This window comes from Brassica napus, chromosome A6 (genome assembly GCF_020379485.1).
Source record: "Brassica napus cultivar Da-Ae chromosome A6, Da-Ae, whole genome shotgun sequence".
Classification (NCBI taxonomy): Eukaryota; Viridiplantae; Streptophyta; class Magnoliopsida; order Brassicales; family Brassicaceae; genus Brassica; species Brassica napus.
This window is the reverse complement of record NC_063439.1, coordinates 4,978,205-4,989,228: the sequence shown is the minus strand read 5'-3', so window position 1 is coordinate 4,989,228 and position 11,024 is coordinate 4,978,205. Positions and strand designations below refer to the sequence as shown.

The 11,024-nt window shown below is 40.3% G+C and overlaps 2 protein-coding genes across 6 annotated transcripts; one reads left to right on the top strand and one right to left on the bottom strand.

The window, feature by feature from the left end:
- Positions 1–1,631: 1,631 nt before the first annotated feature.
- LOC111216250 (vacuolar sorting protein 18) lies at positions 1,632–8,343 on the top strand. Of its 5 annotated transcripts, none has more exons than XR_007340220.1 (24): positions 1,632–1,802; positions 1,893–2,070; positions 2,145–2,357; positions 2,442–2,581; positions 2,824–2,919; positions 3,278–3,345; positions 3,440–3,541; positions 3,658–3,802; positions 3,924–4,067; positions 4,187–4,306; positions 4,482–4,676; positions 4,839–4,946; positions 5,152–5,294; positions 5,504–5,582; positions 5,680–5,742; positions 5,837–5,967; positions 6,048–6,153; positions 6,335–6,523; positions 6,662–6,889; positions 6,990–7,145; positions 7,247–7,408; positions 7,577–7,693; positions 7,782–8,012; positions 8,194–8,343. XR_007340220.1 is itself a non-coding variant. In XM_022720686.2 (24 exons), the coding sequence occupies exons 2-24, from the start codon at positions 1,908–1,910 to the stop codon at positions 7,956–7,958; spliced, it is 2,967 nt and encodes a 988-aa protein (XP_022576407.2). In that variant the 5' UTR covers positions 1,633–1,802; positions 1,893–1,907; the 3' UTR covers positions 7,959–8,136. The 5 variants fall into 5 exon arrangements, 4 of the variants coding, with proteins under 4 accessions (XP_022576407.2, XP_048638189.1, XP_022576408.2 ...); XM_022720686.2 differs by lacking the exon at positions 8,194–8,343 and having other exon boundaries at positions 1,633–1,802; positions 4,482–4,538; positions 4,617–4,676; positions 7,782–8,136; XM_022720687.2 differs by lacking the exon at positions 8,194–8,343 and having other exon boundaries at positions 1,641–1,784; positions 4,482–4,538; positions 4,617–4,676; positions 7,782–8,136.
- On the bottom strand, positions 7,999–10,043 carry LOC106445577 (guard cell S-type anion channel SLAC1). The gene is made up of 3 exons (XM_013887158.3): positions 9,462–10,043; positions 8,586–9,391; positions 7,999–8,501 (listed from the first exon to the last, which is right to left on the bottom strand). The coding sequence occupies exons 1-3, from the start codon at positions 9,969–9,971 to the stop codon at positions 8,150–8,152; spliced, it is 1,668 nt and encodes a 555-aa protein (XP_013742612.3). The 5' UTR covers positions 9,972–10,043; the 3' UTR covers positions 7,999–8,149.
- Positions 10,044–11,024: the final 981 nt, after the last annotated feature.

Genomic DNA, 11,024 nt, shown 5'->3' with positions numbered 1-11,024 from the left:
CTATTTCATGTGTAGGAACAACAACCACTTGAAGAAGAGCACTCGGATCTTGTTTCAACAGTCTTTGTTTGAAGTATTCGGATTCGATTGTTGATTTCCATTGTCTTGATACGCATTAAAATCTCATGAGAGGTTTCACCGCGAGTCTCTCTAGGATAAGCTCAACCACATCGTGAGGTAACGATTCCATAACTAAAAAAAAAAACAACCTGTTTAGTCAATTTGAAAGATACGAGTGTGATTAGGAATACGTATGCAAAAGGAGAAAAGGAACTTTCAACACTTACCTTATCCTTTATCAACACTTGGAAGATAATGATAAAGTTCGGAACTCTACTGTAACCTCTTCGTATTGATCACACGAACACCACCGATTACACGTTGCTAATGACAACTCTCACGATCTCATGGCGACACTTCATTCGCATCATCATCATTAAGCATACCTCTCCCGAAATACACATGACGGTCTAATATAGAAGAGAAAAGCTTCAACGGCAAAGCCTCCAACAGAGGTAGAGTCTTTGCCTCTCCCTGCCACGTCACTCATAGTCAATGGCTGTGTTGACTTCTTCGGGAGTTATGACGTACGGTACGTATCAGATAATTACGAATTTCATGAATTTCTGGTTAGGAAAAAATCGATGAGTGAACAAAAAACAAAAGAGCAAAAACGCTTAAAATAGTAATTTAGAGAGAGAAAAGCAGATCGGGTTGAGGGCTCCGACGTCCGGCCGGCGCGTGAGCGCGCGTGCCGTCGCCGGAGCCCCTCGATCTTCCACCGAGTGATTTCTACGGCTTCTCTTACTCGTCCTCTCCCTATCGCCTTGTCGGAGCTCTGGTCCGGGCCTTATCCGTTGTCTTTACCTCCGGGGGTGATCCGTCACCAGTGGAAGCGCTGTGTTTGGAGTAACGACGCGAGCGGGTGGAAGATGGGGGTGGTGAAGCCGACAGTTTCGAGTAGTCTTTCTTTTCCGGGAGGTGGAGGCTTCTAGAGCTCCATCGACGCCGGCCTTGTTACCGGGAGGCGGAGGCTTCCTCTGCTCCGCTTTCGCCGGCTCTTGTCTCCGGGGTGTAAAGGTGGTTTTGTGCCTTGCGCCGCCGGTTAGTGGTCTTCTACTTCCGTTTTTAGGTTTCTATCTTAGTTTTCTAGCGATGTTGGATTGGTTTGGCCGGAGGAGCTCTCGTTGGAGGATGATTGATGCTCTCCGGTGGTAACTGGGTGATGGTTTGCGTTAAGCCTTCTCGTCGGTGGTGGTGTTTAATAGTGACGGATTAGCTCTCCTTCTGCGATTGATGCTTTCCGATATTAGAAACTCTGTCTTGAGGGCGTTAGCGGTGATGATGTTGTGGAGCTGTTGAGCTTGGGTTGGTACCGGTGGATCGATCGTTGGAGATGGCACCGGGGTTTCGATTGTTGCGGGGTACCGTCGTGGATCGAAGCGGTGGAGCGCGAGAGCGGCGCTTCCGTTTGGGTAGCTAGGGTTTCCGGTTTTTTGGGCTTATGGACCTATGTTTGTGTGGTTTAGGATTGCCCTTTGTTGGCTAGACTTTGTAATATTTGGGCTTGCCCCACTTTTAAATAAAATTATTGATGGAAAAAAAAAAATAGATGAGTGAACAGGTTCAACTTATAACCCATTAATCCGGTTTGTGAAGTTTACAGCTGGCTTCTAATCCGAAACGGCATCGTTTCGTTCACTTGATTCTTTCGAAGAGACGGTGGCGTTATCATATCAGTGACGGACGTCTTCTCCTGGTTGCCGATCAGATCCCCGACGGAGGTAACGCTTCCAATTGTTGTAAGCAATGCAGAGAGACCTTAATCGTTTTGTGTCTTGAGTTAGATAATATGATGATGGTCAAAACCTCAAAATCTCCTTTGCGCGCAGTTTTAAAACTAAGAGATGGATCAAGGAAGGCAAGTGTTTTCAGTTGATCTCCTCGAGAGATATGCCTCGAAGAATCGTGGCATGATCACATGTATGGCGGCTGGAAACGATGTGATTGTTCTGGGAACAAGCAAAGGATGGATCATCCGCCATGATTTTGGAGTTGGGAGTTCTTATGGTATACTAAATCATATTGTTTCTATTTTCAGTGGTTAAATGTATAGTAATCTTTGTTTTTGTATGGATTTATAGATATTGATCTCTCTGTTGGTCGAACTGGGGAGCAATCGATTCACAAGGTTTTTGTTGACCCTGGTGGTAGCCATTGCATTGCTACGGTCACTGGTGTTGGAGGAGCTGAAACTTTTTATACTCATGCTAAATGGCCTAAGCCGCGTGTGTTGAGCCGCTTGAAGGGTTTGTTGGTTAACTCGGTGGCTTGGAACAGGCAACAGATAACAGAAGGTTATGCTTTGGTGTTGTGATGAGTCTTCTTTTATTTTTTCACACATGGATATTGATTTTATTTAGTCTTTCGCCTGGATTTAGTTTCAACTAAGGAGATCATCCTGGGCACTCAAGATGGGCAGCTATTTGAGATGGCTGTGGATGAGAAGGATAAGAGAGAGAAGTACATCAAGTTTTTGTTCGAACTAGAAGAACTTCCTGAAGCCTTCATGGCTTTGCAGGTACTACTCTGTTTATTTTGAGTTTAAGCTGTAATGGCCAATATGTTATTTTTGTTGATATTGTATTAGTTAAGTTGGTGGCTGTTCTTTTGTTAGGTTCAATTTGTTGGATAAGCCATTAAGCTTGAAAATTTTATATGTTTGGTCGAATTTTTTTTTATCCCTGATGAGTTTTAGTCTTCCCGATCAAACCATGTTTCCTTCATTGGTTTTGTTATTCCAATCTCTGTCTTTTTGCGCAGATGGAAACAGCCAACATAAACAGTGGAATGAGGTACTATGTGATGGCTGTAACTCCCACTCGACTCTACTCGTTCACCGGGATTGGAACATTAGAAGTAAGTTCAACTCTGTTCTGCTATGCGATGACTATTTGTCCCCCATTTTATAATTTATTTTAGTTTCATGAGAGGTAAAATCAATTTGTAATCATGAAATGAACTGGGAGCATTAGAGATTAAGTTTAAGGTTCATGATATTATTAGTGAATTGGAAACTTATGGACTGGTGTTATTCTCTATGGTTCCATAATTGAGCTTCAAAGGTGAACCCTGATTGTTCTTCACTTCAAATATCACACAGAAGATTGTATGCAGCCTCCCATTGTTTAGATCATGTTGCTTCCATATCTATAATCTGAAATTGTGAATTAGATTTTCGCTATTCAGTTTCTAATCACTAAGCCTTTACTTCCAGTCTGTTTTTGCTAGTTATAAAGAACGTGCAGTTCATTTTATGGAACTTCCTGGTGAAATACCAAACAGGCAAGTGTGAATTATCTTAGGCTCATTTTGCGTATGAAAGAAATCACAAAGCGTAACCCTGCTCTCTGATCATATAATGTTTGTCGTCTTTCAGTGAACTACATTTCTTTATAAAGCAACGAAGAGCGGTGCATTTTGCGTGGCTTTCAGGAACAGGAATTTATCATGGGGGCCTAAATTTCGGTGCTCAGCACAGGTAGAATGACAATACCCATATCTCTGTGAACTATTTACTGGGATCTTTGTGTTTGTTACCCTCTTTCATAATTTCTGGTTATATCATTCTATTACTTGATTAAAATTGTTTGGTAGTTACCCAAATGGTGATGAGAATTTTGTGGAGAGCAAAGCCCTCTTGGACTACTCAAAGCTGAGTGATGGCACTGAAATAGTCAAGCCTAGTTCGATGGCACTCTCAGAATATCATTTCTTGCTTCTTATTGGGAATAAGGTTAAGGTATGTTTTGGACACATGTAGTTGATACATTCCTCGTTGCAGCTTCATCTGACTACTTATGTGTTTTGTTTCACTAGTGGGCTTACTTTTTGGTTTCTGCATTCCTTATATGTGGGGTTAGGTTGTGAATCGGATTAGTGAACAAATCATTGAAGAGCTCCAGTTTGATATAACGGCAGATTCAGCTTCGAGGGGCATAATTGGACTTTGCAGCGATGCATCTGCTGGTCTTTTCTATGCGTATGATCAGAATTCGATCTTCCAGGTCTGTTTTGGGGGTTGGCTTGTACTCGTTTATTAAGATCTTCATTAACTACTTGAGTAAAGATCTCTGATATCTTGTACTTTTTCTTCTCAATTGTGGGTTTTGGATATCTTCTCTAGGTTTCTGTAATTGATGAAGGCAGAGATATGTGGAAGGTTTACCTAGACTTGAAAGTTTTTGCTGCAGCTTTAGCAAACTGCCGTGACCCTCTCCAGAGAGACCAAGTTTATTTAGTTCAGGTGATCGTTTATCTCTGTCACCTCAATTTAGTTAATAGGAAATATTTCTCATGCCATTCCTGTTATATATGCAATTCCTTCTTATCATCAATATTTCTGTCGCTTGCGTATATCCCGTTTGCCAGAAGAATCTCTCTGGTTTTGATAATGTGTGAATTGGCACCCTCTCTTGTAGGCAGAAGCTGCATTTGCCGACAAGGAATATCTACGAGCAGCATCATTCTATGCCAAAGTAATTTCTAGCTCCTTTGTTTTACTTTGCTCTAGCATGGTATTATTCATTTTGATGTGGATACATGTTTTCTTGCAGATCAATTATGTAATATCTTTTGAAGAGGTCACGTTGAAGTTTATTAGTATCAACGAACCGGTAAACATTTACATTTGTATTTTTGCTTGTTTTAAATATATACCATAAAGCGCATTTCAGAACGTCAAATCTCTATTTTCGTGCTTGCTGTTTAGAAGAGAAAAATGTGTTTCACATGTGGGCTTTAATATTCACCGGTTTATATTGCTTATGTGATTGCAGGAAGCTTTGAGAACCTTCCTGTTGCGGAAGCTTGATACTCTTTCAAAGGATGATAAATGCCAAATTACAATGATATCAACATGGGCAACTGAGCTGTATCTGGACAAGGTTTAGCTTTTGCTTCTATGCACAACTTATTCTTTGTTCTCACTTCTAAGTAAACACATATATTGGGTTTCTTATGTTCAGTAAATATTATATACTTTCATACTTCGTTTGTTATAAAGTCATAATTCCTCTTGTTGATTTTACTTTCTGGTTTGTTTCTGAGTCTTATCGTATTTCGGTGTTTTGGCTCTTGAATGTGGATTAGATAAATCGGCTGCTTTTGGAAGATGATACTGCTATAGAAAACCGTAACTCAGAGTATCACTCAGTCATTCAAGAATTCCGTGCTTTCATGAGCGACTGCAAGGATGTATTAGATGAGGCAACAACCATGAAACTTCTGGAGAGGTAATTTCCACAAGTATCCCATGCAATATACTAAAATTATTTTGTTACCCAGTGAGCACTTGGACCTTTGTGATGATGTTGTTTATTATTTTCTGGAATAAGCCATTCTCTTTAAGACTGTTCTAAGCACATCTCCTAGGATATATCTTGCTTAGAGTGTGAAACATCGCCTTTTTCGTTCTTTCATTCCTTTTTTGCTTTTGTTGTAGTTATGGTCGGGTTGAAGAGTTGGTATATTTTGCAAACCTGAAGGAGCAGTATGAAATCGTTATTCACCATTATATTCAGGTAAAGGGCCTGATAAGCTTTATATAATTGATTCATAGAGATACAAGATATTACTCAGGGTTGTTCAAGTTACTGAGTTTTTTTCTCTATCCGTTAGCAAGGGGAAGCAAAGAAAGCTTTGGAGGTGCTCCAGAAATCTTCAGTTTCAGATGAGCTTCAGGTGTGCAAAAAGTAACAACAGTTTTATTCAGAAAAAAGTGTGGTCTCCGAATCTTTGCTTCGTCCTGTAGCTAAAATATGTTTTTCCATTTCAGTATAAATTTGCGCCAGAACTTATTATGCTTGACGCGTATGAAACCGTGGAAGCATGGATGGCCAGTAAAAATCTGAATCCAAGGAGACTGATTACTGCAATGATGCGTTACTCAAGCGAACCTCATGCAAAGTATTTACCCACTTTTCAACTAAATGTCCATTCACTCTGTGTTATCAGTCTTACCAACAACTCCTCATATTAAACTGCAGGAACGAGACACATGAAGTCATAAAATACCTTGAGTTTTGCGTCCATAGTTTGCATAACGAGGATCCAGGGATTCACAATTTACTTCTCTCATTATATGCCAAGCAGGTCTGGTTGAGTCCCTTCAATATTTTCTCTTTGTTTTAGCCATTAAACTTTTAGAAGCCTGTACTTAATCCATAAAGCAACGTCGAGGGTTACTATTTTTCTTTTCCACTTGTAATATTGTGACAAGAATTTATGAAAAAGTGATACATAATGGTTTTCATTTTATATATCCAATTATCAGGAAGATGACAGTGCCCTCCTCCGTTTCCTGCAATGCAAATTTGGGAAAGGACGAGAGAACGGTCCTGAATTTTTCTACGATCCCAAATATGCATTGCGCCTATGTCTCAAGGAAAAGAGAACTCGTGCCTGTGTCCATATATACAGTATGATGTCTATGCATGAAGAGGCGGTGGCCCTTGCTCTTCAGGTAATAATCCCCTTTTGTAAAAAGTGGTATTATCTGTTTCTGTCTTCTGTGCGCAATCTTTAGATTATGACATATTCAGAAACAAAACTGCTACCGAAAGATACTGAATTAGCTAGCACAATTGTTTCTGTTTTACAGATTGACCCAGAACTTGCTATGGCTGAGGCTGATAAGGTTGAAGATGATGAAGACCTGAGAAAGAAGCTGTGGCTGATGGTTGCAAAGCATGTCGTCAAACAGGAAAAGGGAGCGAAAAGGGAAAACATAAGGAAAGCTATTGCCTTTCTCAAGGAAACTGATGGCCTTCTAAAGATTGAAGATATTTTGCCATTCTTTCCGGACTTTGCCTTGATAGATGACTTCAAGGTTAGTCAACTTATTCTCTTTTCCAGGCACACAAACAGCTCTGTCTTGGCTTAACCAACTTGCTTCTCCGCTTGTTATTTTCTTCAAAACCCTTGTACAGGAAGCGATTTGCTCATCTCTGGAGGATTACAACAAGCAAATAGAACAATTGAAAGAGGAGATGAACGATGCCACACGTGGTGCAGATAATATTAGAAATGATATTAGTGCCCTAACTCAAAGATATGCTGTAATCGACCGCGAAGAGGAATGCGGGGTATGCCTTCCTAAGTTGAATAGTATCATGTAAATATGAATCAAAATTTTGGACGATCCAAAATAATGAGTACACCTATCCATTTCATCGTGTATTACCAGGTTTGTAAACGTAAAATCTTGACGATGACCGGGGATTTCAGAATGGCTCAGGGATATTCATCATCTGGACCACTGGCTCCTTTCTATGTTTTTCCTTGTGGGCACTCTTTCCATGCACAGTGCCTGATTACACATGTCACAAGCTGTGCACACGAAGAGCAAGTAAGTCTCAAATCATGAATTCCCTCTTATTCACATGTGCAGTATTAGATACTGCAAACTTCAGCAATATTCAGTAGCTTAATTCTACTTTCAGTGAATACATGAATCTGTACCAATGTTAAAATGACTATTTCATTTTTGGATTGGTTTCCGAAAAAATCTGTCTAGGCCGAGCATATACTCGATCTGCAGAAGCAGCTGACATTGCTTGGTAGTGAAACCCGGAGGGATATGAATGGTAATCGATCTGATGAACCTATAACTAGCACAACTACTGCAGACAAGGTAAAAACATTTGTTTCATTTCTCGTGATTTTTGTTTATCTTCTCTTAAGATCAAATGGCTTGACATATTTTCCTTACCATGAGGCAGCTTCGATCAGAGCTAGATGATGCTATCGCCAGCGAATGCCCGTTCTGTGGAGAATTAATGATCAATGAGATCACTCTGCCTTTTATTAAACCTGAGGAAACACGACACTCTGCTTCATGGGACCTCCGACCACAGACCAACTTAGCAAACCAGAGGACCATTTCTTTGCCTGTTTGATTTGTGTAAACACCGTGATAGCTTTGGAGTGTGAATGTGATTTCGAGTGCGAATGTAATATTATTATTAAACATGCTTCTTGAGATTCATACATACAATAAGTTTGATCACCTACTTGTAACTCTATATCTAAATGCTCGCTTGACTATTATTTCAATCTGAAAAGATCCTTTTGTTATTCATGATTTTCATCAGTGATGTGATTCGTCCTCGGGTTCAATATCTTTTTCTGCAGATATTTTCTTCGACAGAGCCTGCTTGCCCCAGCGCTTCAAGTCATAGGCTCTCTTGAAAGGTTTCTTCTCCTTGGTAAGTCTTTTATTTGTAATAGCGATTGCAAGATCGTTCGGGAACAAAGTTTGCCAGACAAAGCCGTGGAGAAGCGTGGAGACGAACAAAACGCAGACCATAGCCGAGGAAATGAAGGAGAGAGTGATTGCTAGAGCTCGGCTAGGGAAACAAGGTACTGCTTCTGCATATTTTATTGTTGCTACTGATGCTGTTGTCATAGGAAAAGTATATGACCACCACGCCACTGAGAACCTGCACATGATGATTGCCAATTAGTTGCATGATCAATACATATAAGAGCCTGAGAAATTGTGTAAAACTTGAGATGAGACTTACTTGAATCCAGTGAAGAAATTGATCCGAACTACAAGGGAAATGTATAGGAACAGTGCAATGAAGAAGCAAGTTCTTGAACATCCGTCGAACTGTCCATAGATTGTGTTCCAAGCGATACTTGCTGCTGATGGTGCAGCTATGAACATGGAGTAAACAGGGTGAAGCTCTTTAGGCAAAGCTTCACTTGTGGGAAGTCTCTGATAAAGTGTTACAAACACAACTAAGTAATGTGCAAAACCTACTGCCCACAGGAACTTAGCAACTTCGTTCCATCCAACTTTGGAAGCTAAGATGGCTCCAACGAAGTTCCCTACAATAGAAAGATGAGAAGACGGGTTTGCGACTTTGCAGAGCCGCCTTCTCCCTCCCGACAACCATTGTCCGTAAATCTTAAGCTCAAGGAAGAAGTAAGGACCCATGAAAACGCACCAGATGGCTGGATGGAGGGGTTTTTGCGAGAGCACCGGAGGTACGCTGATGGCTAGAAACATGCAAACCACCCAAGGAGCAAAGAAGAAGTTGACCCTAATGGGATGGAAGTACTCTCGTTTCACAGCTTCGAAGTAGAAGATGCATTTGAGTATGTAAGTGAAGGAGACAGAGACTAAGGCTACTAGTGCCAATAGCCATATAACTAAGTTGATCATCGGTGGGATGTGTAAGAAGTGTGTAGCGGGGCTTTTAGCTAGTGCAAGCCACAAGACAGCTTGACTGCTAAGTCCTAAACAGATTCCGTAGCATCCTATAGGGAACCTGAGAAGAAAAGGCCATTGCTCTTCTTTTGGAAGCAGAATATCTTCATTGTCCTGCAACAGAATAGAGTCAGAACTAACTTATCAAATCTTCGAAGAGAGAAGAGGAAGATGGAGTTGTTACCTTGACTTCATCTAACTCGGGTCCTCTAAGAGCAGCAAAGTATCTTCCCGCAGAAACGTTTTCATTTATAGATTCATCTTTGGTCTCACCATCTTCACCTCTCAAAGAGTTCTCAATGTCTCTCTCCCTTATTACAGAAGGCAAGAGAGAGTTCTGTTTGCTGAGCGTTGATTTGGTTCTGAAGATACTGAAGTCCCCTTTCCGACCATCTCCACCGTTGTTGATGATTCCGCGTGTTTCAAACCCGGCAAAGCTACGACCACTCCTCGGTAAACTCTTCTTCTCACCTCTTCCTTTAGATTCTCTGTTGAGCACGGAGAAGCCCGTCTCTAGCGACACTTGTCTGCTGAAGCCTCGGTATGGTCGTTGCCTCCCACGGTTTGGTCCTCTGTTGCTGGAAAACCTCTTGTTCTTATCTTGCTGTTGCGGTTCTTGCTCTGCATCTTCTTCTGGTACAACTTCATTGATGTCGGCAAAGTTGGAACGAGGAGCTGATTGTTTTTGTTCCATTTGATACGAGAAACTCGACACTTGAAACAGAGGAGAAGGTATTTCTTCTCTATTATGCGAGCAAGCATGTTGATGTATATAGAGAGAGAGAGGTCATGGAGTAAGTTTAAAAGTACAGCTTGTGGTTTAAGAAACCACGAGAAAGCTTGGTGAATGGTGTACGTGAATCGACACTTTCCTGTAAAGTTTCTGAGGTTTCTCGTGAAAGTGTTTCGATCCCCCAACAACTTGGAGAAAGGAGAGACGACGAAAGAACGTAAGGAAGAAAAAAAAAGGCCGTTCCATTAGTCACGAGACTCAAATGCAAAGCCAAAGTCAAAGACTGTGTCTTTTATTTGCAACAGACTCATAGGTTGGATCTGTTCGGCATGGTTGATGATTCTCCATATCTATTTGCTCCTTTTGTGAACTTGAAAGGTATTTTCTAATCCTTATAGCTAATGGTTATGAGTAATTAGTTTGACGAAGATTATCAAGAAGTCGGTTAGTTCAATATGGGATTTGAGTCAAGAGATTGGTAAACAGGAAGTTACTTTGTTCATGCAGGTAAGTTCTCTAATACTCCTATCATTTTCCTACCGCTTTCGTGGCATTTAACTCGGTTTGAACTTGGATGAAAATATGATCAAACTTAGTAACAAAAATTTAATGATGCGTGTGGTTAGATTTGTACGGAGAGATTTTTGAAAGAAATTACTATTTGCGAATCAATAAATTACAAGTAAAATTGGTACAATAATTGGAAAAATAATACAAAAAGTCGAGCAACTAATTATATGAATAGAAATAAAAATATTAGTATATATTCTTCTTCGTTTTAAGAGATTTTTTTCATGGATTTGGTCCCTTGTTGGCTTTTACCTTTCCTTTTATCCAAACAATAAACTTTAATTCATCGAGACACAAAAACAAAACAATACAAAAACTGACGATAAATCAATTAGTAACCTACTAACCTCACATGGATTGGCCCAAAAGACAAACTCACATAAGCTGTCATTATCTCTCTCTACTATTATTTTCTTTTCACCTTTTCAAAAACTAAAATATGAA